The sequence below is a fragment of the Chelmon rostratus genome, chromosome 15 (assembly GCF_017976325.1).
Source record: "Chelmon rostratus isolate fCheRos1 chromosome 15, fCheRos1.pri, whole genome shotgun sequence".
NCBI classification, from domain to species: Eukaryota; Metazoa; Chordata; class Actinopteri; order Chaetodontiformes; family Chaetodontidae; genus Chelmon; species Chelmon rostratus.
Window position 1 is genome coordinate 2,515,709 of NC_055672.1, and position 27,271 is coordinate 2,542,979.

Consider the following 27,271-nt stretch of genomic DNA (forward strand, 5'->3'; position numbering starts at 1 on the left):
TCAGTCTGTACCACCAAAAGGCCACTTGGTTCAGACCTACAGGTGTGAAAGTGGCCTTAACGTCAGCTGGATTTCTTAGCTGATGTGTTTAATGGTTCGATCCCCCAGACCTCCCACCCCTGTCTCCCTGCACCCCCCCTGCCTGCTGTCTGCAGCTCATTGGATGGAGTCCACACTTCCCAGCAGGCGAGTGGCAGCCATAACAAGGCCCGGGATAGGAAGAGGTGATGTGGGCTGCAGACATCAGAGGGGGGCACAGTGCCTCTCTGCTGCTGGAGGAGGAAACAAATAGCAAAAAAACAGGCCTCGCTATCTGTGTGTGTGTGTGTGTGTGTGTGTGTGTGTGTGCGTGCGTGTGTGTGTGTATGTGTGTGTGCAGGCAGGAGCAGGCCAGCTTTAGAACAGGAAGCAGAACAATGGCTTCTGGATCAGAGTAGAGCTGAGGGCTGGAGGTGGAGGAATGGGGGGCACTTCACAGAACTAGGATGGGGGAGGTAAGGGGTTAGGCTGCTTGGTATGTTATCAACAACCCCCCTCACCCGCCCACCACCACCACCGCCGCCCCTTCGCTCTGTTGTGTCACCGCTGTTATCCTCATTAAACTCTTACGGGGGTTTCCATCCAAACAGAAGCATATTTTACATCAGCTGACAGGCGCGCCGAAAGGTGAAAACAGCCGTGCAAACAAATAAAAAGTGAAAAACGGGGGGAGGGGACTCACTTGCATTCCCCCGGCACGCTGCACGTCCCGTGTTCGAGGCTGCATCCTTGTTTGCAGATGGCTTTGGGGAGAGAAAGGAGACAAGTTTCAGATTCATCGTTTCATCAGCGTTTTCAAAACTATAACATCAAATCGTTCAGAGTTCACGTCTGGCACCTCGTTTTGCAGATGGCGAAATCGTTAAAATCTAATTTCCTGTGTTTCCTTGTTTGTGAAAAGCCAGAGAATCTGGCGTGTTCTAACAATGGATGGCAAAGTCACTGTCGGAAAATTGAAGGTGTCTCCAGCAGCGACGAGTTTCCAAACATTCTTTGGATTCTTGCAAAGTGACACTTGACATGAACTTCAATGAACTTCCAAACTTTTTCCGAAAAGGGCGGCGAGGAGGTAAAAACTGAGAAAGCTGCAGTGCGTCCATGGCAGCACAGACATTTTAATGGCGTTCAGTTTGTGGCTGATTAGTTTGGGCGTAACATAAAAGTGAAAATGAGATACAGTAAATAAAAAATACAAATATGAGTGGAATTCATGTTAAAAGTGGTTTAACTCTTGATAGCTTTCCTACTTAATTACAGAATAAAGGGCTATCAGGCAACTTAACATTAACTAGTAAGACAATAATCAGTATCATTAGTTACCTTAGCAACTGATAGTAAGTAAACTGAGCTATTAAAAGAGTACAGGAGTAAAATAATCATAACTCTGATTTATTTTATCAATGTACTGGAACGTTTTTGACTAATCTGACGACACTTTGCTGTTTTTTGTCAGTTAATGTGAAAATGAGGAGCCTTATGAGCACCGTCACGCGCTGGCCTGTGTATCACTGCATGTGTCTACTGTATGATCGACGCTTCCTCTGTACCTGCTTTGCAGCTGAGCGTCAGATTCGTCCAGCCCTCCATACACTCTCTGTTCCCAAACTGGTCACACACGTAGTGGCCGAAGTAGTCGTCGCGGGGGCGGCACACTTTGTTGCACTTGCTGCCGTAATAGTGTTCGTCACAGCGTACGCGGATGGCGTACTCGAGGCTGGCGATCAGGCTTTTATACTCCACCGTCTGCTTCTCCTCTCCGGGGTTGATCATCCCTTTGTGGATGCTGCGTTCAATGAGCAGCTCGTCATCTGGACAAAAGACAAACGAGACAGCACCGTTGAGTTTCTCACTGGCAGATTACTGTAAGCTGTGGATCATATTTTCAGTTCCATCATCAGTATAAAAGCAAACACTGCATGTGACTAAAGGTTATCTTTGACGGCTAATCAGTGAAACATCTTCAAACGACTTGCTTTGTGTGTGGACTCTTCGTCAATTGCAGCGATGACGAGAGCTGACACAGGAGGAAGACAAACGCAGCACCTTGTTTCTAACTGATCACCATCGATTCTGCTGCAGCTAGCTAGCTAATTTAGCTCCAGTAGCTCCATGAGTAACTTGTAAACACTGTCCACGGTTGACTTTTTGATGTTTTCAGCTGGCTTGGTTTAGAATAGCTAGCTTGCCCAACCAATAAGGAACGTTAACTTAACAAAATTTGATAACGAGCAAGACAGAACCGCTAACATCTAAGTTATGATAAATTAGCATCCAGGACCATTAGGGTAACACCGCACGGTGGCTTGAATGGGAAATTTTGTAATGCAATCTGTAACACTGCAAAATAAAGTAGCTGGCTAATTAATCCTTGGAAACATCAATACAACAGTGTTACTACCGAGGTATTATGCTAGTTAGCTGGATATGCTAATGTTTGAGAAGAAAAACACACTGTTTAATCAGTTTCTTGCATTTTTGCTGTTTTTGTTGTGGAAAGATTAAAAAAAACGAACTCCTTCGATGTCCAGTATCGCTCTTACAACAGAAATCCCAAGCTCGACAGACCCGAGCTAGTGCAGTGCTAGCTACGGTGGCTAAGCTGTGATTGGACAGCCAACAGTCCACTGACAGCAAAAACTCGACAGGTTAAGTATTCGGGTCAGTTAGATAGGAAGGTCTAAACAAGAAAAACTGTGAATGACATTCCAAGGAGGGGGCAGATTCTGGGATTTGACCCGACAACCCGGTGTTCGGCGAGATAAGACAGTCCGCGAGGCTTCCAAGAACGCCTGCTGCTGACACACATCAGAGGGAAGGCGTAACCTCCGGTCAAACCTCGCTCCGTCCCACCAAGAATGTGGAGGAAGAAAAAAGAGAAGAGGAAAACGGGGAAGAATAGGAAAATTAAGCAAGCACAAACAGGGGGTGTAGGAGCGAGGTCTGCGAAGGCTTGATAACCAAAATGCTTTTTCAGTTTTCCTGCTTGGTGAAATGCTTTTCTGCCCCCGCTCCCCCGCCCACCCTGCCCCCCCTCAGGATATCCAGCCCCAACTCCATCGGAGCCAGCCCGGAAATAATAAGAGACGGGAACAGACGAGGAAGGGCGACATAGGAAAGGCCCTTTAGCTTGTTCTCAAGGAACAGAAGAACCGTGACCCAGCAGGCTTTGCTGCTCGCAGAGCTCAGCGTGACCTGGACAAGACAGAGCTGGAAGGAAGAACTCATCCTCGCTGCTCGCAGAGCGCCAACACAGCCAGAGCTAACGGCTTAAATCCCTTAAAATAACACGAGACCAGTGCAGTGGCAATTATCCAGGTTTGACTATAAATGCTATATGTCACGTATCATTGATGTCCTCTGTAACCACGTCAGGTTGTCATGAACCAAGATAAATGGCCTAGAAGTTTCCCAACCCACTAACAAATTGGAGATACGTGGTTTACACTCAACAACAACCATGTCTGAAATTCACCTGGTAGAAAGATTAATCAGTTCATCTTGATTTTTGTTTTGTTAAACTTTAAAAAAGGCACTTTTTTAACATTTTGTAACTACTTTATAACAGCAGCCTGAACGTAGCATGAAAAGTCGTTACATTAGCGAACCAACTCGCTGTGACATCGATCAAAAGTTCGCTCACATTAGCGAACATTTGGCGCCATTAGCTACCGAAAAGCAGTGAACCAAGTCGGTTGGAAGAATGTCTCATTTCAACCAGTCCTCACCAGAAAAACATCCGTACAACTGGTCTTCTGTGGAAGCAGGTTATTTTGTCCCATATTTTATTGCTAGGTGGCAAAATTATGATGGGAGCAAAGGAGGAAGTCAAGTGACGTAGCATAAAGAGCAAGAAAGTCAGTGTATGTCACGTAGGTAACAGCAAACCCAAACAATGAAACACCTAATTAAAGTTTCACTTCAGCTTCACATACAGGTGAATTCTAATTCTGAACATCTGCTTCGACCTTTAAATCATGTTTCAGATTCAGATTCACTTTCATTAATAACTCTATAATAAAAGCACAAACTGCTGAAGTTTGACACGGTAGAAAAAGAGTGAAAACCCACCAAGAATCCATTTTCACGCTGCCCTGATTTACTGAGTCTCTCTGCGAGCTAACACACTGCCACAGATTTCAGTCCCACACCCACCACCTGAAACACCCAGGCAGGCACTCACTCACTGCTGTTCATCTCCAGCAATTAGATATAAAAATATAGACCAATCATGAGCTCTCTCTGTACTGGAGGAGACGCGCTAAGAGAGGCCGTTGTTACTAGGGAGAGCAGCAGAGAGTGGGCCATATAAAACCGGCTTATATAAACAACGAGGGGCTTCAGATCCGAGCAGCTGATCGTGTCAAGAGCAACATGATTGTGCGTGTGAAGATTCATCTTATAAACAAAGCGTGACTGGTTTTGAGCTTTCAGTTACAGGCAACAAGCTACTTGTCACTGAGAGCTTTGTTGGGGGGCTGCAGCACTTTTGCTTTGACCTTTGACCTCCTTACAGCTTGTGGCTTCTAACAGTGGTGACCTTTGAACTGCAGTCAAAGAACTGGATGCTAAATGTCTGAACACGAGCAGTCGTGCAAGAGCTTCACCAAATAAACTGATGCCTGGCACCATTTTCACTTAAATCAGGAACAACCTGATCACAAATTAACTAAACACGAGTACAAATCCAGTCAGACTTTCGATGGCAGCTTTCGCCACTCGCCAGTTGCCAAAATCTTGTCTGCACCAGAAAAATATTGAGCTGTAACTCCCAGTTCAGGCTGCAACTTTTTTCAATCCATCTGTTTTCAGTAAATCAAACCTATAAAATGACAAAAGTGGTGATAAATGTCCATCAGTCAAAAGCCAGCAGCTAAATAAAGCAGGATAGGACTCATTTTGATGTGACACACAGATTAAAAACATGCATAATGTGCATAATAATATAGACATTGAAGGGTTGTCCATCTCCTGAACACTGTCCAGTTCTTTCTTGTGACCCCTTGAAATCAAATAAGCGCTACTTGTGACCCCTCTTTAGAGGTTATGGCCTCAATGTGAACATGAACTATGAGCAGTTAAACTAAAAGGGGATTTTTCCTTCTCAGGTTGTTTCCTCGAAGGTGTTTTAGAGGTATGAGGAGGTTTTCACTTAATCATTTCGCGACCCCTCTGACCGATCTTAGACAATTTGTTTGTTTGAAGCAGCCTGACGCTCCAGCCGGGTGGAGTTAAACGCATCAAGACACTTCAGATAGCGTAATGGAAATTATACGGCACAGAAATTGCAGTTACTCAACTTTCAAATGTTGTGCTCTGACTGCCAAAACTTCATAATGAATCTTTTTAGAGCTGCATACAGCACACACTTGCACGTCAGTAAAGATGCAAATTATCTCATTTTCATTGCTCACATCAATCTTTGTCATTATGCTGCATGAGCAGGCTACCACTTTACTTTTCCAACACTGTAAAGATTTAAGTTGTTAGTTTGTGGTAACGAGATGTGAATCAATATCTGCCATAGGGCCGGGCGGTAACACTTTTCCTGGTATCTTCATTTAACCAAATAAACTGCTTATTTTACCTTTAATTACTGTCATCCAAAAAAAAGTATTAGTTCATCTCTGAATCTGCTCTGACTTCCCCACCCTGTCGATGGCTCTCATCCACAAGCCCACTGGTTCCTCGAGAAGACCAGATCTTTAAAAGCAGCCCATAAATATATTTAATTTCAGTTTTAAAAGAGGCTAAATAATTTGGTAGAACAGCTGGTCACTGTAGATTTTAGCTAACGTTGCTCAAACAGGAGGAAATGGTGCATTTGTGAGGGACTATTTTCAGCGGAGGATTAATCCACGTTTGGTGGTCTATTGCGTATTTGGGGCAGCAGGAACTCATTTAACCCCTGGTTTCGTCAGTGGAAGCTTCTCCGGTCCAGATGTTCCACTGCTATCAGCACAATATCTGACAGAATATCTCGACCCTCCAGTGAAGCTCCACAGCCAACAATCCACCAGTCCACAGAGCCAACAACAGCTCCGTCCTTTTTTCTCCTGCCATTTCTGTTTTGTTTTTAAACAGGCGGTGGCTTCCTGAAGCATAAACAGTCTTCACAAAGCCTTCTTTTTCCTGGGGCCTCTCCAACCTGCTGCCCAGACCTGTTCGCACAAGGCCCCGGCAGCACAGACTGCAACGCAGGGCAGGAAGCTCGCTTCATGTCCGCACCTTCAGCCACCTCTCTGTAATCCCAGTATTATTATAATCACTATCATGACGCCATCGTGTTTGTTGCTTGGCAGACTACAGTCCTCATTACGATGTCCCGAGCTAATCTGCCAGATTGGTTCTGGGGCCATCGAGGCACCTTGAAATGGATCGGCATTCAGAATCCAAAGCTTGATTAATTTCTTTTCTAACCCGCTGCACTCCGAAAGTACAAGAACGCTAACGAGGGCGCAGGTCGATTCATTTTCTAATTTATTTACTTATCGTTTTTGTCCCATCGAGAGTCCAAACCCCCCGAAATATCTGAGTTACAGAGCTGAAATGATTAGTTGATTAATTGATTTGTTGGATGAGATGCTTAACACTCTGGGTTCCTGCTTCTCAAATGTAAATTCTTGCTGATTTTCTTAGTCCTAAATTTTTGTGTGTTTTGATTTTCGGCAAAGAAACGTGTGTGAATGTGTGATACTCTGATTTACTGTCAGAACATTTTAGTTTAACTGAGTCAACTGAGGATTTGTGCTGGCAGACAGTCAGAGGACCTCTCAGGCAAAACAGAAATCTGGGACATCCCTAGATTCTTATTCCTGCGCACACCTGGCCTGGAACAGTCTCTAATCATGCTGCAGTATCACTAATGCTCGCTCCACCTGCATGTAACGCCCACCATGCAACAGGTTCATGCCTGCTCTCTGACATTTGTCCAAAGTAATTCCCGAAAGTGTAGGAAATTCCAAACCGTGGCCGAAACAGACGAGTGAAAGTAGATACACCAAGAAGCAGATAATAACACCGAAACTCAAAATTTCTCCTGAATCTTACTGACCATCAATGATTAACCGGAGGAATTTTGCTCAGCGTAAAATTACATTTCTATTTTTAGCTATGAAGCAGGTGAGGTTTCACTTTGACAGGACAGATCCCAGGATCAAACTCACTCAATGAGAAAATAATCAGCCCGAGTCACATCTACAGGTGGTCGAGCAAGCAAAGACTGAAGCGTCCCACCAGCAGAGCTGCCGTCCAGGCCGCCGCGCCTCAGCCTGGAGGCCGGCCTGTCACAGTGCTGCTGGATAATGAAGTGGCGTGCGGTAGCCGGACAGCTGTCGAGATGCTAATGAGGAGACAGACATCAGAGGAAAGAGAGCCGTGGTCCATAATTAATGGCTTAACGATGCAATGCTCTCGCAGGCTTAATATAGAGGAGAGCCGAAAACAGTCTGAGTGACCCTGAAGGGGGTGAGAAAAGGGGAGACGTTGGGGGAGGAGCACAAATGAGCTACCTGTCAATCAGCAGTCTCTGCTGTGCATCGCCTAAGACGTCAGTGTGAATGTGACGCGCTCCCAGGGCCTTAGGCTCCCACGGTAAGATGGTCCCAGGGTTCGGGTTCGGGTTCGGGTTTAGGTTTGATCGGAACTCAACAGGAGGGACCTTGGGAACGTAGATACTGTCGCACAAGAGGAACAACCACCAGAAACACGGTGCACATCTCTCACGCCTTTCATTTTAGTCTGATTGTGGGTGTTTCGTATTGCTGGCTGTCCGGCTTCCTTTCCACTGGGGTCTCTTGTTGCTCTTTAAGCTAAAGCCTGCTCACCTGATCAGCTGCAGATGTACAGGTGAACCATGTACAAACTAACCCAAACGTCTGGGAGCAGAAAGGTTTAAAGCAATGACGACATGGGAGACACGATGAGCTGTTCTGCTTTACGTTAAAACCTGTGTTCTGCCTCACCGCAGGGAAAAGATCTCAGGTGTGTCTACAACCCGTCATCAGTCTGTCATTCCCCAGCCACATTGATCCCGAACAAATCTGCAGGTATTCATGTGAAAAGGAAACTTAGACCCAAGAGGAGGCTGATCATGAAAGAAACAGCCCATGAAGTGTTATCATCAGAAACATGCATTACTTCGTTAGAGGTGGGAGGAGCATCAGCAGGTGAGGACACAGCTGGAAGCCCCTTAACGATCTGAGCCCTAAATCACCAGCAAACGCCAAACAGCGAAGCCAATCCTGTGTTTCTTATCACATAGATTACATCCCTTTATTAACCCCTCTTCCTCCCAGCGGCGTTAAGGAACGTAACCAAACAGGGTCAGGATGAGAGGAGCATGAGCACACAAACAGGAAACAGCTGTTTACAAAAGAATTCAGTGTGCAGGCAGGTTAGAAGCAGACTCATTGGCTTCGCCAGTCGAGCTAACGCTACACTGGACTGACGGCAGACAGACACCTTCAGGACGCCACGGGAAAAACAAGCAAACCCTTAGCGACCAACCACTTTAGCATTTGCTAGCTGGGTTTTGTTAATACGTCAATGCAACATGAATATGGTGAATAAATGAAACCAGCACATCGTCCTGCACTGAGCTGGATTCCTGATGACCTGATCACTATAACAGGGCTGACACGTGAAAGACAAAGAGGGATTTAAAGCAGGACGAGAGAAAAGAGTGAGGAAGAGTACTGTGTGTGTGTGTGTGTGTGAGGCAGAGCAGAGGAGTGTTCTTACCGCTGCTGTGTGTGCCGTTGTCTCTGTCCCACACCTCCACGATCACAGTGTACGCTCGCTGAAACACAGCAAGAAAGAGGGCAGAGGTTATCGCAGTGCACGCCAATACACACACACACACACACACACACAGAAACTCAGATACGCCCACTTCAAGATGTGGACGTGCACATGATGCGAAGCTTACACAGAAACTCAGATATGAACTGCTGTCACTCATAAACAGACACACATGAGTGCTTTCAAATACACACACACACATATTTTGCATAAAATGTGACTAACGATGGGAAAATAAGTCCTGTTCCCACCCTGCTGTCACTGATTAGCTTCCATCTGCCTGAGGCTGGTTAACGAGTGCAGCCGCTGTTCTGCCGGAGAACGAATCGTTCACCTGGAAACCGGCAGAACCCGAGTTCAGAGCCAAAACACTAAACTTCTGGATCACTTCTCTTTTCTGTGACACGGTCCCGATCCCAGAGGGCGGACGCTCCCCTGGAACTACCGGCGTTTGATGACTTGCTCAATGGGGAAATTCATTTTTCCTGCCTCGTCTGCCGGGACCTGGTGAGGTGTGCATTTTACCCCAGACTCAGAGGAGACACTGATGATGGAATCAAGACCGTTCAGGGTGTCCCGCTCCGTCCTGTAGCACCAGATAAAGACTGATGACGGGAGAAAAAACGAGCCTCTGTGGATATATGCGCGTCTCTGAAGCTCCGGCTGAACGTTCAGGAGATGAAAGCACGTCAGAATGAAGCAAAGTCAGCAAAAGGCTGAACTAATGAAACCAACTCAAGTTTTAAAGAGTTAAATATGGCGGGAAAAGGCCACAGATCAAACATGTGAGGCTCTAACCCACCACAAAGGAAGAGGAGGTGCACCATTTACAGACTTTTAAGGATCGTCTCTCGTTTTACTTTATGAATCCTTTGTATTGATTCTTTGCATCTCTGATCAAATGAGCGATCTCTTTTGGATAATGCAGTTAAATCTGAATTATTTTAAGGAACATAAGTATGTTTTAACCCGTTTTTCCTCATTTTAAGTCATAAGATTTTCATTTAAACAAATGTTAAGTCGCTATCGATCACTGAATGAGGTAACACAATGAAACGATGATGGTGAAAGTATTGCAATATTTATATATTTGCAGCATTACAAGGAAAAGTGCTGGACTAAAAACAAGTTTGTCAGTGAGCTTCGCTGCTGTCGTTCATCAGAAATGTGTTATTTTTTCAGCATTTTTTTAAGAGTCTGCAGGTGGTTTAAAGTCAGGGAACCAGAAGGAGCAGAAACACTCAGCTGTTTAGATTAAAGAGTTCTGAGTTAAATAAAACCAACAGTATCTTAATTACTACACACATTTTAGAGCTATGATAGCGCATTCTGTGGACATGAAGCGCGAAAGCCCAGCATGCCGGCACACTATGCCCTACTTTCCAGAGGAGACGGACTCCGCCATCCCACAGCAACAAACTCACTCTCTGGATTGTTTCAGGTGCAGAGCTATTTTTTTCCTTTTTTTTTCACGGGCATCAGCAAACAAACCGAAACGGAGCTCGCTGTCCGTCAACTGCATGGGGCCGGACGAGCAGCTGTGAGTTCCCATGACCCAAGTCTGACTCAGAGAGACCGAGGGCTGCGGGGAAGATTACAGGGGAGGTCACAGAGATTAGAGGCAGAGAGAAGACAGACGTGCTGGAGTGCTTTACGACACTTTTTAAGGTGATTTTATGGCACTCAGATCTGGGGGGGGGGGGGGGGGGGGTAAGTTCACAGAAAAGATGCAAATCAGAGAAAATCATGAGTCAGACATGAGTCCGTGTTGTTACAAGTATCTGGTAGCTGCTTCGGGGTGTGTTCAAAACCAGCAGGTTTGGAGCTGTTTCTTTTTTTTTTTGCTTCTTTGAATTTTAGCTTCGATCAGGTGAGAAACTGCAAAAACAAAAAAGTGCCTGAAAAAGCAGGACTCGATGATTGACATCACGAACAAGAGACGACCTCACAGTTTTACAATCATTCGGGCTGCAACTGATGATCATTCTTTAAGCTATAAAATGACAGAAACCTGTGTGTTTCCAAGGTGACATCTTAAAATTTCTTGATTCAAATGTTTGTCAGTCACCTAATTAATCCATCAGCTAACTGTTTCAGCACAAACGAACATCTGAAGTTGCTCGATTTCATTCCACTCTTCTCTCGCCAACGCGCTGCACACGGGCGCCGGCGCTGTGAAGCTCTCAGCGAGCTCGCCCGTGGCTCTCGAGTTAAGACTGTTTTGTCAAATTGCGAGCGAGGGACAAACAGCAGAGCTCGGAGCTCTGCTGCTGACGTTCATCACTCCGGCGACTGCGCCCACACTATTGTCTGCTCCCTCAGCGAGCGGCACATGAACCTGATCTGAGAGCACGTTTGGCGAAATGTCAAAGCTGCAAAAAGGAACGAGAAGAACAAAGGAGGGCGAACAAATCGGTGCATGAAAGTGACAAATCGTGTTTGTGCAACTGTTGTGAAAACTGACCTGAGGAAGCGAAGGAGATAAAGCAGCAGATCATTTACAGAAGAGGAGAGAGGAAGGCCGAGGTCTGCGTTCACCTGCGACACTCGCTGATCCAGCTTTACAAAGACCCTGACATGGAGCCCATCAAGCCCCCACTGCTGCTAGCTTAAGAGTCTGTCCTGGATCCTGTTCCTTTAATTCTTTATCGACACTCTTACTGTCGATAATTTGCCAATTTTACTGTTGAGATAGAGAGCAGCAGCAGAATCGCACACACACTGTGAACTAACAGTGAAACCAAATGTGGGAAAATGCATCCAGCACATATTTCAGACAGGTTCTGCGAGCCCGGAGGCGATACGTAATGTCATGTAGCTTCCAGAGAGAGTCAGATGCATTCACAGCGGCAGGTTTTTTCATGCTGTGAATGCTATCAGCCTTAACGAGGAGCGTTGTGATGTATTCGTTTAGCACAAGCTTTGAGCCGGGCTGGTTTCCAGTCTGGTAAACCCAGTTTTTGGGTACTTTAGACGGAGCTGATCACTGCCATTCTGGACAATGTGTGTAATTCACCCGAGCTATGAGGCCGACTGACCCACGGTCGAAGCACAAACGGGAAAGAAAAATGAGCAAAATCTGATCGAGTCAACAAAATCAAGCAGGCAAAAAGCTTGCCCGTTGGGGTTCGCGGCGGCGTTGCATACGTGACGTCACAGAGACGCGCCCGGTGGAACCTCCGGATCATTAGTGACCCGAATGTGTCACCATCTTCCTCACAGAAACACTGCAGCTCATCTGCATTTTCAGTATAAAGCACGACACATCAGAGCAACATCAACTAGCTCCTGTATCACCACTTGGCATCTTTACTGGACTTTAGTGCAAGACAGGTGGTTCTCAAACAGGATGGAAGCTGGTTCTCTGCTCTGCAGTGTGCTTCCTCTGTTCTACCTGACAGCTCAGAGTCCGTCAGGTGTGGGTCAGGGTCTCTAAACCGGTCGAGTATTTCCTCCTGCCACTAAAACCAGGAGCTCAGCCCGAGGGCGACCTGGCCTCAGCACAGACGATGATTTATGAGCCCAGTGAGCAGCCATAACTCCGCGATGAGTGAAAATAAGTGAACATTATCATAATCAATCTTTCCCTTTGTAATCCATTTTAAATGTCACAGCCACTGGCAGACAGATGGGGCTGTCCCACGGCCTCTGCAGAGCCTCACATGAGCGTGTGTGTGTGTGTGTGTGTGTGTTGCAGTATGTGTGTCCTTGAAGGACAGGAGCTGCAGGATCAAAGTGTCACGTCGCTGCTGTCTGCAGTGAAACGACCTTATGAGTCGACGACTCTGTGTGTGTGTGTGTGTGTGTGTGTGTTCTTTAAGTGTGTGTGATGGGGGGGGGGCGCTTGAGGGGGTGGGGGGGGGGGGGGGGGTGGGGGGGGGGGTGTTGGGGAGACACTTGACACCTCCTAACCAATTTACAGGAGTCAGAGGGATTTGAGTTTTCATTAGGCGAGGAGAAACCAGCCCACTCCTCGCCGCCTTCACCTGTTCAATGAATAAATTACTGCCTCAGCGCAGCAGGAACAGCCGCCAGCAACTCCACAACTCTACTGAGAATATCCTGCACAGTCTGGAGCTGCTCCACACACGACGCTTTATGTTTCTACACATGCTGAATAGACTTATTTATGATAAATGAGACTCATTCTTCAGTTCAGCTCCTTTCTTGATTGACTCTCTGTAAAATAACTCTTTATATCTGAGTTTGGAGGTTTCTGGTCTCTTATCTTCTTCACTCAGGCTGTAATAGGACCTTTGTTTGCCTCTACAATGGGTGTTCATGATGTGTGTGTGTGTGTTATGAATATTTCACCATTGTCAGCTGTGACAGCAAACTGGCAAACAAAGCTTTATGATTTGGAAGGGATGCACGACCACAATGAAAAGTCATGAGGAAACATTAATATACGAGTTAAAGAGGCGCTATAGCACTAAATCACACACCATGCAAGAACAGCAGCACAGACGTACTGACAGAGGTGAGCGCAACAGAGTGTTTGCTCTCTTTTAGCTCTGGTTTGGTCTCCTCCACCTCCTGAGAAAGATATCTGTCTCTTTAGCTGCTAAATGCTGCGCTATGTTCACCAGCTAACCGTGTTCGCCTGCGGAGGCTTTTTGCAGCTTTTTCTCCAAAAACAGCTTCCTGCTGCAGCCGAGAACGACGCTACGAGAGCAGAAGAGAGCTGAAACAGTCAAGGTGTGGTCCAGACAGGTGAACAACTCAGCGTAAAGCTCCGTAAAGCCGAGCTGAGCTGCAGATTCAGCTGATCGTTCTCTGGAGGTGCATCACATACATGTCACATTGTTCGAGTGCTGCAGTAAAAACACTGATTACAGCTGGAAAGTACACAGTTACCACCACAGAAGAAAAACACACTCTTAAAGTCTCAGCCTGGAGGCTGTGCAGAGACATCTGACGATCATTTAATTGATCATTTCAACTTCAATCTGAGTCTGCCAATATCAGTTTCCAGTCACAGATGTTTGGAGGCTCTTTTAATGGAAACTGGGCGGCTAACACGAGCAACAAGAGGGACGAGCATCACCTGATCACCAGACACTCATTAACACGCTGCTTGATACGCAATCATCACATTAAACTTTAGATTTTAAGGTGGACTAAAATCAAGCGGAATGTTCCTTTAATTGAAAATTCACTGTTGAGAAAGAAAAGAAAAAGCCTGAGACCCAATTAACAACTTTTCTGGAGTTGTGATCAGAGACGAAATGTAAAAAAAAAAAAAAAAAAGCAGCAGCAACACCTGTCACGTCACACCTGTTAGTCTGTTGACATGAATAAAACATGTCCCTCCCGGCAGCGAGGAGCTGGGATGGTTAATTTAGCACATTATTAACAGAACGAGCCCACCGCCCCTCCACCCACCGCCACCTCTTCTCTCTAAGGAGGCCTCGCCGCACCAACCCTCCCCCAGGGGGCCTCGTTCAGACAGCAAATCTAATCAAAGCTAATCTAATCAGGTCTTTATCCTGAGCTGCAGAATGGAAAAATGACCCACTTCACTTTTCCCACACCAAACGCGTGAAAAGCTATTTCTGTCGCTGCAGGTTACGCCGGCTCCTCCAGCGACGGAGAGGAATTCTGTGAATTTCTCTTCTGCGGCACATCGATGCTGCAAAGGCAGCAGAAAATACCGCCTTAAATCCATTAGTTAATCCTCTGATTCAGTGACATTCTTCAAAAGGAAATATGACTTTTTCCAGTCATACAAGTACTTGTGCTGCATGTTGGACTTGTTTACACAATTTCTGTTTGTTCTTGATCAAATTAAAGTTCCAGAGACTTCAAACAAAGCCCGATGATGAGATAAAAATCTGAGTAAAACACTGTGCCGGGGTTTTTATTACCTCCTCGTCAAATCGTTGGTAATCAGACGCTGCCGCTGGGAATCTGGCTGCTCCGACTTAACCTGCGCTCCCACTGTTACGCTCTGCAGTGTGCATGCACAGGACAGCAGGCTGTGCAAGCACAAGGCAGGAGCAGAGACGTCTCATCCTTTATTACTTCTATCACAACCACAAACACTCATCTGCTCGTATTCTCAGACTCTGAGGCGATGCTTCGTCGTACGTACGGAACAGCAGGTAACGCGCTTTCATGCATTTGATTCTGGCATCTGCTAAACAAGAAGGCGACAGTGCACTGAAGTTACCAAAGGAAGGCTACGAGTTTGTCTGGGAAGGAGAAAGATAAACAAAATAGAGACAGATAATAGAGAAAATAGATGATATCTACAGTATGAGCAAATCTGAACCACCGAAATCATTAAAAACTGAATCTCTAATTGAAACATGGCCTCAGTAGAGCATTCATTCTCAGAAAATCCCCTTAATCCCTGTGAAAAATGGCTTCTAAATATTTCAGGCTTTTATACAACAGTTGTCAAAATGTGGCCCGTCTGACAGACGTGTAATACTGGGAATGTGTCTGTGACCAGTTCCAGTGCTTGGAGGAGGCTACTGATTCAATAACAGCCTGTAAACACAGAGAAGTGGAAGAAAAGACCAGAGAGTGGAGAGAGAGAGAAAGTCCACAATGACTCACTGAGGAAATTCAGCAGGTTTTCACAAGCTGGTGGAGACCGAGTCCAAAAGTCGGACATTTCGTGATAGAGACGACGTGGACGACGAATGTGGGTTCAGACGAAGCAGCAGCGTCACAGGTGTGAAGATGCTGAACGGAGACGATCGCCGCGAGACGACGGCAGGCCGGAGGCGTCATCGGTTAAACTACACTCGCCACTAAGCTGAGGCAGCAGAGGCATCAGATCCACATTATGGTTGAGGATTCGGGTAATATTTACTGGTTCAAGGTTTACAATTTAATTTTATGAAGAGTTAAAGTTGGTGGATTTCTTTCAACCACGTTTTTAGCTGCCTGATCTTAACTAGGCTCCAATCACAGGCAGCAGAGAGCTCTCACATGAGTTGTTAATTGGTCATATATGTCGTTTCACCAGCAAATGACAAACCGGTCAGTCAATCTTCATGCAAACGTCCGACAGAGTGTGGAAGCATCAGCAAATACCCAGAAGAGCCTGATGAATATCTGAAAAACACTTGCAGGTTTCAGCTTCTCCAGTGTGACGATACGCAGCTTCATCAAATGAACTAAATCCCTTTAGGATCTTTAACTCATACAAAAAGATGATTGGAAGATGACACATTGGGTTCAGTGAAGAGATCTGAAAAGTCACCACAAAGCGACTCACATCTGATCCCTGGCGCCGGGAGTTATATCCCACGTTGCCCTGTGTTCGGACGCGTGGACGAGACTCTCCCCGGAAGGCGCAAGAAAACCATCAGTTTCTTCCTCGCCCGCTAACGGCTGGATGCAGCTCTACGCTCGGAGCTGCGTGTCGAGCGAGATGCCGACACCTGAAGCAGGCGTGAATACCAGATCCAGCATGTTGCACTGCAGAGAGCAGCACAAGAGAGGCCTTATGTAAACGCTCTCAGATCCACTGCTGACATTTACCCCCCCTCTATCTCCGTTTCTCTCTGATAACTCAATATGTGGCCACAAAAGCCCGAGTATAAAGTCATTGTTCCCGCTGAAAGGTGCGGTGACAAAGAGGTTAAGGCGGCCCTCGTTTCCCCAGCGCCGGCAGGAAAGTGATATTCACGCCGTGGGAAAACCCCGACCGGCTCCTTCATCGCTGATCCAACCTGAGCACAGACGTGACGAACCAACCGCCGTCCAAACAGCGAACACCAATAAAACTTCCCGTGGCGTGCCGAGCTGTGCGGCCGTCACGCAGTCGAGCACACGTAGGCTTCGTTTCAGAGGAGAAAGCTCAGGGTGCGTCTACTGCAGCTGGAAAGAACACTGAGGCAGGTTTGTTCAGCTAGTTACTGAACAGCGACAACTCAAGGTCGACTTACTCGCTTGTTCTGGAGCTCTTGAGCGTGTCAGACTGCCTTCATCAACAGCAGAGGTGTCAGCTGCTAAAGCTAACAATTGTTTTAATTACTGATTAATCTGCAGACTAACTAATTCTAAACTCACAGGCTCTAAACGCAGCTCAGAGGTTTACCGTGTCATTAACGTCAGTAACGTCATGTTGGAAGGAAAACCAGGAAGTGTTGTGAAGTTGATTGGCGCTCAGAGCCTCCATCAAGCTTTTTCTTCAAGTTTAATGATAATTCTGGTCACTTTAAACTCATTTCAACCCGTTGTCAAAGCTTTTTTTGGAGATTTACTGTCAGTGTCATGTGGCAGGTGATAGGAAACAAGGGGCCAAACTGAAAGCAGGGCACTCAAACCAGTATTCAAACCACTTGATCAGGAGGTTAACCTGGAGCTGTCTGCACACAGTGAACACAGTGTTATCATAACTGATAGAAATGCTGGATAAAACCCTTTGTTCCACAGCACACATATAACACATCTAACCAGCAGAGTAGATGTCATTTTGGACACGTTGTGGATTCAGAAGTGTGTGAGAGTGTTACTGGGCTTTCTCCATGAACAGGGAGGTTGGCTAACTGAGGTTACTGACAGCGATTTTGGCCCCAGATGTGTTGAGAAAGGCTGCTGAACCTTCACCCAATCCCTCTGGAGGGGACGGTTACAACAGGCCGCCTGACAGCCGTGTTGCAGCAGCGCACAGAAGAAGAAGAAGAACATTGTAGTCACACTTGTCAGGGATCGTTTCCATCAGTCCGTTTGATTTCTTCAGCATATTTGCGGAAAGCCAATGATGAGTCACGTTCATGCCGAGCGTGTTTGCAGCGGTTTACTTGAACTCGCAGCATTTGTCCCTTTAACTTGATTTATTAGTCCGTGAAAGGAATGACAGTCACGTTCGTTTTCGGCGATCGCTTCATGCGCTCGTTACCGGGATAAACACCAGAGAAGAAGAACTACCGTGAAATCTGTCAAGCTTAGCTCGAAGCACACTGCAAGAAATCCCTCTCAGAGGAAAAGCTCGACCCTGGTGCACGATGGGACTCGATTCTGACTCATGTAACTGTGGTTCTGGTTCACAATGTGGGCCTGGAAGAGCCAAATACAAAAGTACAGCACGATGATCTTTTCCCACTCTGTTGCAGACCAAAGAAAGCAAACTGTAGGTGTGATCACACCCTCAAAGCTAGCAAAACAAGCTAACAAAAGTGGAAGACAGGAGCCAAATGATTTCTAACGCACAAAGTATGTAGTCTTCTCCTGGTAGGTCCTCCAGAGAGAGAAGACAAGATGGACAAGATCAACAAAGGATACTGGAGATATTAGGAGATAAACAAATACAGCAACAATGGAGGGTTTGGTCATCTATAACATCCACCTCCCTCCTTCTGCTTCCCACCCTGCCCTCCTTCTCTCTCTCTCAGTGAGGTCCAGCTGAGCTCCATTAGCCCTGTGAGCAACTACTGGGAGTCAAGTGGGAAATTAAGCTGTGTGTGTGTGTGTGTCTGATGCTTTAATCACCTCAGTGCTCACAACGCATGTATTTCATTACCGCTGGCCTGCCTAAACATACACACACACACACACACACACACTATGTTTATACACACATAGTGCTTTTGCACCTGGTACTAACATGTAATCTGAAAGTGGATATCTTATCTGGATGAGGAGAAAAAAACAGATTAATACCAGCAGTAAATACACACAGAAAGTAGCGCTAATGGATCGGATCAGTGGGACCAAGTCTGGAGGTGGACTGATTGTGTGATGGGGTAAAATGCACCAAACGGGCTGAAAGGTCACCTGACTCCATGGCGCCGTACAGCAGCCTCACTTCTTTCGAGCTCAGCCTCCCTAATTTGTACACAGCGATCTCTGACATGACATGAAACAGCGCCAAAACCGCAATGTGGACGGAATCCAGACTGCAGGACGCAGAGCGCTCATTAATACCAGGTGTGAACAGGGTCCCGAGGACAAAAAAAAAAAAGGTCATACAGAAGCTTACACACACTTTCATGTGCATGAAATTGATCTGTACATACTGTTGTACACACACACACACACACACACACACACACACACACACACACCAACCGGTGATAATTAAATAATACACCATGCTTGTTTCCAATTGGCTGGAGGGTTTCCATTATAACATATATCGGGACATGCCAAACATAGTGCAAGTTTAATCGCAGCCCTTAATCAGTGCTCAGTATAGAATAAACAACAGGTGACCATAGCAACAATACTGACGCTTCAAGCTAAGTTAAGTGCTCATGATAGAAGCCTGACAGCTGAGTCTGAGGCGATCAGACAGAAGTAATGGATTCAGCGAAGGCAGCGACTGTTCTTTGACTCTTTTTATGAACATGAGAACACTATCGCAGATTTAATTTCTCTGTATGATCATAATGACAATATTCTCATACTGGCTGAAAGTGAACAACCTTTTAACCCTGAAGTTTGGTCTACCTTGCGGGGAAGTACTTTTTGTCCCCATTACATAACCGTGAGAACAGATTTATGTCCCTACAGTGTGATTAATACAAGTACACAAAGCCGCCCCTGTACACACATCAGTCACACATAAAACCAGAGCCAGCAGCAGCATCAACAATCAATCAGCTGCACAGACCGAGCAGCTAATCTCACATTTATACACCTCTGAACCAGGTCAGCTGACATGGACCCAGTGGCAGCGTGGGAAAGATGAGCAGGCCCGTCCTGACCACAGTTAACCGAGCAGTGAGCTCTCGACCGCCTGGCCTCGCCACACGCCACGAAACAGAGCCCTGCTGTGGCCACGCTGCAGGCTTTTAGGCTTATTAAAGACTCAGAGAACAGAGAGGACGCAGAGGGAGCCGGGGACACGCTGTGGTCTGAATCTGTCATTTTACAAAGAGACGCATGTTTGCAGGTTAACCAATACCTGCAGAGTTCTGATGCAGGCTGTTCAAACTAGAAGCCGTCACACACAAAGTGCAGTGAACAGGACGTCGCCGTGTAATTCATTATCAAACATGGCCGCAACCAGAGCTCAGAAATGAATCAAATCAATAAAGTTAATACAAAATGCACAACAGAAGGTTATATTTAGTCAAGCATAGATGGTAGCTGATGATGGTTGGCTTCTTTAGCTCCTGTAAACTGTGGCGTGAATAGTTCCACTATAGCAACACCTGCTACGTGGCTAGCCGGCTAGCTCAACCTTGTTGCAAAACAAGCGATCGCATCCACAAAGAATAGAATGAAATAAGAGGTTATGCATTCATTTGTACCCTCGTTTTGTGTGCAATATAGCCATGTAGCTAATGCTAACTAGCACATTGTGTGCAAGCAATAGACTCATGTGAAGTAGCACCAACATCAGGAGCAGCTAGAGTTGTGTATGTCTTTTATTTTTGTTGCGTGTGTCGACATTTTAGCCTTTAGATGATCATAGACCTCACACCCACCCTCCACCTCCATTCACGTGAGCCTCGCACCCTCCTCCTCTGTTCCCAGAACTAATCAGCCATGAAAGCATCACCAAACCGAGAAGAGCTCCTGATGGAAGAGCGGGCGAGCGTGCCAGGGACGCACTCGGCAAATGAGCCAAACGAGCCAACCGCCGGCAGTGACAGCATCGAGGAAACAACCGAAGAAGACGGCGACGACAACGACTCGCCGTCATCCAGCTTTGCACTTTGTGATTGCTCACTGATACTCCTCCGGGTGAGGCGATCTTACGCTCGGCGACTGTAATCATAGCCGGTTTTCCTAATGCTATTTCACTAAAACATTTATTCTAGGGGGAGGACGAGGTCTCTAAACAACAGCTGTTCCACCTCTGTCCTCTCAGATCTGCCGGGCCGAGGGGGAAGAAGAACGGGCCATGAAACTGAAGGAGTACGCACCCTTGATCCTTGATTTACTCACAGAGGGGTGAGGGGAGGACAGCAGCTCTAAAAATACCCCATAAGGAGAGGGAGATGGAGCGAGGATGGAGGGAGGTTTGGGTGAGAGGGGTGTGAGCAGGGGAGGAAGAGGAGAAGAAGTAAATGCTTCTTTTTCCTCCACTCACTACTGTAAGAAAAATAAAACATAGCAACATCTGAAGTTCCTGCATCCTAAAAATACACCACCCTCGTGACAAAAACCTCACGAGCAAGCTGGGTGGAGGGTTTTTTTTTTTTTCCATTTTGAAGGGGGCTTCTTCTTCTCTCTTCCCCATCATCCCTCCTTCCCTCGCTCCATCGGTCAATCCCTCCCCCGTCCCTTACAAAAGATGCCACTAAAGACCCAAACAGCCAGAGGGGCTGACATGAAGGGGGAGCGATCGGCAAAGGAGACGCCGGAACAATGTCCTTCTTTTTTACTTTCTTCATCGGCTCATTCATGTCAGGACCAGTGGCCCAGATACCGGGGCCGACCGAAGGAGTCCACTATAGCAGCACCAGAGGCTACAGGCCACGGCCTCCTACAAACACTCTGTCAGTGCTGTCTGAGGCCGACAGCACGGCAGGAGAGACGTCACGTGGTCCAGAGTGAAGCTTATAGACTCAAAGTTGATTCTTCACTTATCCATCAAAACAAACGCTGTCTAAAGAGCATCACTGTTCGACTCTGATGATTGGTAGTTTGACACAAAATGGAGTGGAGTGGAGCTCAGTTCAGACTTTTTGTCAAATATAGTTGACCGCTGTGCAAACAGAGCAGGAAAAAAACAGCACAACTAACCTGAACTCATTAATGAGAGTCTAAGGTTGTTTTTCAGCTTTCAGAAAGTCTAACATTCAGAGCTGAGACCACCTGGTCCCTTCAGCAAGGATCCATGAGACGGAGTAACAGAGGAGGAATCCCTCTTTCAGGACCGACAGACATGCATTACATGTCACATTTACACAGCAGACACAACTTTGGTAAATTACAATATGTTTCAATCGACTAATTAAAATCACTCATCGAGTAAAAATGTCAAAAATGACAAATATTCTCATCTTCAAGCTTCTCAAATGTGAGAATTTGCTGCTTTTCTCTGTTTTATATCACAGTTAATTAAATAACTCTTGTTTTGAGACGTTATCTTCAATTCCTGAAAGCAATGAGCAATTTTCACTGCAGACAAATCAACTGACCCAATAATAATCAACAGATCTCGAGTCGCCGCCCTCAGCAGCTGGACTTTTGGACTTTAACGGTTGCATCACAGAGATGAAACCAGACGACTGCAGAGCTGATGAGTCTGGATACAGATCATAAAAACATGAAGTGTGGTGACATTTCTGAGATGCCTTCAACTGCTTCGACCTTGACGGCCTCCTCAGAAGAGGCTGCTGAACACTGATACCCTCCTTCCTTTGTGCCCCCTCACACACACACACTCACACACACACACACTCCTCCACCCCCTCCCGGGCGGATAGTGGAAAATACTGACCCCACACACGCCGAGTGAGACAATGACCCAATAACGGATAGAGCGTGAACCTGAGAGGCGGCGAGGTAAAGGCATCCCCCGGCCCAGATTGACCGAGGATCTTCACTTGTTTGAGTCATTGGTGACACTGATATCCACCGCCTGTGTCACACACAACTTAGTGGTAACCGTATCCGCCCGCAGGGCCCCAACTTACTACTTCCATCTTCCCCTCTGCTGACAGCTGACCATGGCGAGTGATGAATGGAGAGGTCACGTAGCCACAAAGCACCCGATATGTCCGATATGTATGTATCTGACATGAACACACACACAGGGTTCGAAACACAGGGAGCATCGAAACCGAATGACTTTCAGTTGTTTAGAGCACCTTGCATCCACATGTTCACTGATCACAAACATGGGGTTTAAATTTCTTCACTAGTGTGAGGATGGAAAAATCAGCGTTGCAACTATTAATCAAATCAATTTTTTGTTTGTAAAATATCAAAACTTTTTAGACAAATGTCCATCAAACGCTCCGAGAGCCTAATTCATGTCTTCATACTGCTAAACTAAGGAGGAGAGAAAAAGATCAAATTGTTAAACTGGAGAAAGTCCAAACGTTTGCACTGCTTGATGCGTTGCATTAAAAAAAAAAAAAACTCTAAAGAAGCTTTTTTAATCTGAAAAACTTTCAAATCTCACTTAAAACATTGACTTTTATGACTCAATAAAAGCTCAAAATCACTTGTCAATTACTTTTCTCTTGACTGATTAGTTGGTTAAAACCCCAACAATTGAGCAAAAGCTAATGTTCTGTGATTATTGATGGTATTTATGGACATGCAATCAATTCTAACGTTAAGCTTCTCCGCTAACTCTCTTCCTGTTTGGCACGCACTGACTGAGGACTCCACTTTGACAGCTCACTCAGCTGTTGTGGGAATCAAACCTGTGACATTTCCTCTGTCACTCTCACCATCAAACCTCCCTGATACACATCTCTGAGTGTAAGAGCAGCTCCTTCAGCCTCGCAGAGGCTTTCATAAAGCTCTGATTGCCAGCACTGTTCCTGTTTCCCACGCTGGCTCTCCAAATAAGGAGCTGGAGCAGGTTTTGATTGGCTCCACTTCTCTGTTTAGATTAGATAATAAGTTACCTGCCACTTCTTAATCAACACTAGCTTGGAAATCCTTATTTCCCCCCCTTCAAACACTGGCACCACACCCCCTCCTCTCCCCTCGACACACTGAAACCGAAGCCACACAAACAGCAGCTTGTTTGGTAACTCATCAAACCGAGACACAACTGCACCGCGGCTGTGCGTAAAAGTCATGCGTCATGCGCGCACGGGGCTTTGGCTTGATCAGAAACACACAGACATTCATTCAAACGCTCCAAGAGAGGAATGTGAGGTCCCTCCAGAGATGTTTGATGATGTAGAAACGCCAAAAGTTGCCAAATGGACACGCGGAGGGGGGAATGTGCGGCACACAGAGTCCGCAGCGAGAGACTGGTTACAGAAGACTGTGCCAAAATGTGCCAAGATGGAAAAAACGATTTCAGGCTGCGTCATGATTCACCACCCAAACTCCCTAAAAATAATTCTACATTTTGGACACAACATAGAAGATTATGAACACGAACTCATGGCTAATAATCTGATGAAATGATGAGCAAGAAAGAAACTAATGACTTCTGATGCTTCCAGGTGAACATTTTATAACATTTACGCAATCTTTCCTTGAAATCCAATGTTTAACAAGATGAAATTCGGACTTTTTTTTCCACATAAAACTGGCGACTCTCCACAAATCATGATCCACTTACCGGCCACGCGAACTGGAAGGGAATGGTGATCTTCCCGGCATCGTTGTTCCGGTTCTGGACGGTTTTCTGGCCGCCCCTGAACTGAAAAGTATTCCCACCGATAACCTTAGTAGTTTCCGAGCCGTAGGTGCACTGTCCATTGGTCGTGACCTCCGTTTGGTATTCCTTTAAACACACTCTCAAGTATGTGTCGCACTCGTCCGCGCCGCAGTGGCCCTCGGCCGCGCTCTTCTCCGCGTCGCAGCATTCGCCGTTCAGGAGCTGACCTTTAGGGTTTTCCACCGAAATCAGCTGCAGCTCGAAGTACCCCGTGGACTGAGACACCTGCGGGGAACACAGGAGAGTCACAGCGGCTGGAAAGGTTCGTTAAAGGCTCATTCAGTGTCCATTCAGAGCTGCTTTTCATCTACAGCGTCTGAGAGGTTATTTATTTCTATTAATGCAGGTTACCCAGGTATATTAAGGGTTAGGTGTCAAATTGCAACATCAACGCGTAGAAGAAAATCCTTTTGATTAAATAAATGTCTCCATAAATTGCACATGCCTGTGAAAACAAGTCAGATTATGTGGCACTGTGAGCAGATTTCAGGGAAAAGCTCAACTCGAAGGTATTTTTTGCAGTGTACAGTCACTCTGCAGCCCACACTACTGTACATGCTGGCACGGCTGAACTACAGGGCTGAATAACGAGACCTGGTACTCCAATTTAGCTCACTCTGCATTTCAGGCTGCAGCCGAACGCTAGAAGAAGTCCACCTTAACAAGACCTGCAGTCTAACGTGAGCCAGAATCAGATTCTTTTCTGCAAAAACGAGGAAACAAATCGACCAAAGAGCTGAAATGTGAAGATTTGGTTGCGACCTGACTAAATTTGCTATGCAAGTGAAGCTGCAGAGCAAACATGTGACGCGGTTTCATCAAACTATTCTGCGCAACAGAGCTAAAGACTCGCGTAAAACACCAATTAACGCAGCGAGTCTGCGGCCAGACTTCCCTGATGGAGCCTTACAGACAGAAAAGTTGAAGCAAACTCTCTCATGACTTTGTGGTTTACATCGCTGAGAAGCAGCTGACTGCAGATGTCTAATAAATGACTGTACACTGAAAAGTTTTATTTATATACCATTTATCTCCACGAAGGAAGCGCAAATTTAAAAATTCCGACATCACATGATTCAACCGTCGTGCAGGCAATTAAATTAGGGCTGGAATTTAAGCACTTAAGCCCCCCCAAAAAACAACAGCAAAAAATAAAGCCCGACGTCCAGTCGACCGATAAGTCAAAGCACCTTTAAAACATCACCTGCTCTGAGATCAGTGGCAGAAAGTTCTCACCTCAGCCCGCAGCGTCAGGAGAAGACACACTAGAGAGAAGCGCTGCAGTTTCTCCAGATTATTCCACATGTCTCCGGCCGCTCAGTGTTGGTTCGCATTAGGGAAATGAAAAATATGTAAGTCTCAATCAGTCAAAATGATAACGAAGACGAACAGAGCAGTATCCTCCTCCGCCGGCCGTCCGCGGCATGCACGGCGCGACTGCTCCCCGGGATGCCTGCAGCTCTGGAGGAGGAAAAGCGCACCGCTGCTGCTGCTGTTTGGTCCACGGACGCACAACAAGACGCGCGAACTCCGCTTCCCTTCGCCGCTCGACGCACTAAACGCCAGAGAAGAGGAGCAGCGGCGCGTCTCTGCTGCCCAGAGCCGGAGCCGGGCGCTCCCCCGATGACAGGCACCTGCCGGGACCAATCACAGGTCGTCTGGGTGGACCGTTTGTCAACTGGGAGCCAATCCGGGAGAGGGGCGGGAGAAGGAGTAAGGGGAGGCTCGCTGATGGATTTATTTTTTAAGTTTTCTCCCACAGGAGCTTGAATTTGTATTTTTCGTGCACTCACAAAAGAAAATGACATCTGATTGGAAATATGTGTTTGAAAACACTGAAATAAATGAGTTCTTCCCGAATAAATCCAAATCAAAATGTTTGTATTGCAAGTTTCATGCAGAATTGTAATTCATATGAAGACAACGACGCAAAAACAGAGTTTCTGCTGTAAATCTGAGCCATGAATACTCAGTGAAAACACGCAGAGTCTTGCAGTACATGTTGTGTTCAGTGGCGGACAGCTGACCTGCAGGCAGAGGAAACACGGCTGTTAGCGCCCTCTACTGACCGCTCAGCAACACCCACAGACTGAACGGGAGGAAGAGTGTGTGTGTGTGTGTGTGTGTGTGCGTGTGTGTGCGTGTGTGTGTGGTCAGGGGAGGAAATCCACTGCATTTAATCAAATACTGCAGTTTCTGAGGTATACTGGTGTATTTCAGTTTAATTAGGACGTTCTACTTTAATGCACTTCAGAGGAAATATTCTGTATTTTTTATTAACATTCATGAATCTATGTATTTATATATACTTGAGTGCTTTTTAATAAGAATACTTAACTGTTATTGAGGTTAAAATCTGCATGGACTTTACTTGACTTGAAGTATTTGTTCAGTATTTGTTCACTGTGTTTGTACTAGTCTTAATTAAGGATTTAGATGCTACTACAACTGAACTGAATGTTATCTGCTGGACATTTTGATCAAAAGTACTCCCACACACCTTTGAGTTGAGTAAAATTAAAGTTTAAAACAACTGTATTTATTTCAATGAGGGCGACTGTTGGTGGGCTCGTACGTCACAGACTGCACACATGCAGTCAGAGGAAAAAGAAAAGACAAGATGTAAAATCTGTAAACATATAAAACTGTATGTGGACACTCAAACAGGAACATCCACATAACGACTATAAAGCATTCACAAAGCTGTAAAGCATTTAGCAGCTGGACAGCAGAAACTTTTCTCACTGCAGGTGTGTTGACAGGTAATGACAAGAAAAAGTCAGGTGGAACCAATGACATGAATAATGGCCCTGCTCCATTTAGGCGTCTGAGTGAGTTAAAGCTTGTCACAGTACCAGGAACCTCGTCCTGGAACAGCCAAATGGAATGCGGCCTTTATGAACATGATGAATGACACCTGCGTTTGATGTCCTCCATAAGAAAAAGATTTATAATGAGTACAAGCAGTCAAAGACACTGTACACCAGCGTTTACTCAGCAGTTCATAGTAACGCTCCCTCTGGTCACTGTTAATGTTTGTGATGTCTGAAATCAATGATCAGCACATTGGTTTGACGAACATTTACTTCCATAACAACTGCCATCGAGCCACGTAAAGAAATGCTGAGGACACAACAAGAACTATAAAAACCGAACAAGTCACCT

The 27,271-nt window shown here is 46.0% G+C and overlaps 1 protein-coding gene across 2 annotated transcripts in view; it reads right to left on the reverse strand.

Annotated features, from left to right (window-relative positions):
- Positions 1–25,650, reverse strand: part of LOC121618155 (protein jagged-2-like) — a 51,517-nt gene extending 25,867 nt beyond the window's left edge. For both annotated transcript variants that reach the window (XM_041953485.1, XM_041953484.1), the window contains exons 1-5: positions 25,343–25,650; positions 24,008–24,331; positions 8,779–8,836; positions 1,587–1,847; positions 722–782 (exon numbers count right to left, since the gene is read on the reverse strand). In XM_041953485.1, the coding sequence (XP_041809419.1) occupies positions 722–782; positions 1,587–1,847; positions 8,779–8,836; positions 24,008–24,331; positions 25,343–25,411 (773 nt within the window). In that variant the 5' untranslated portion in view covers positions 25,412–25,650. The remainder of the gene's footprint in view (positions 1–721; positions 783–1,586; positions 1,848–8,778; positions 8,837–24,007; positions 24,332–25,342) is intronic.
- Between the last annotated feature and the right edge of the window lie 1,621 nt (positions 25,651–27,271).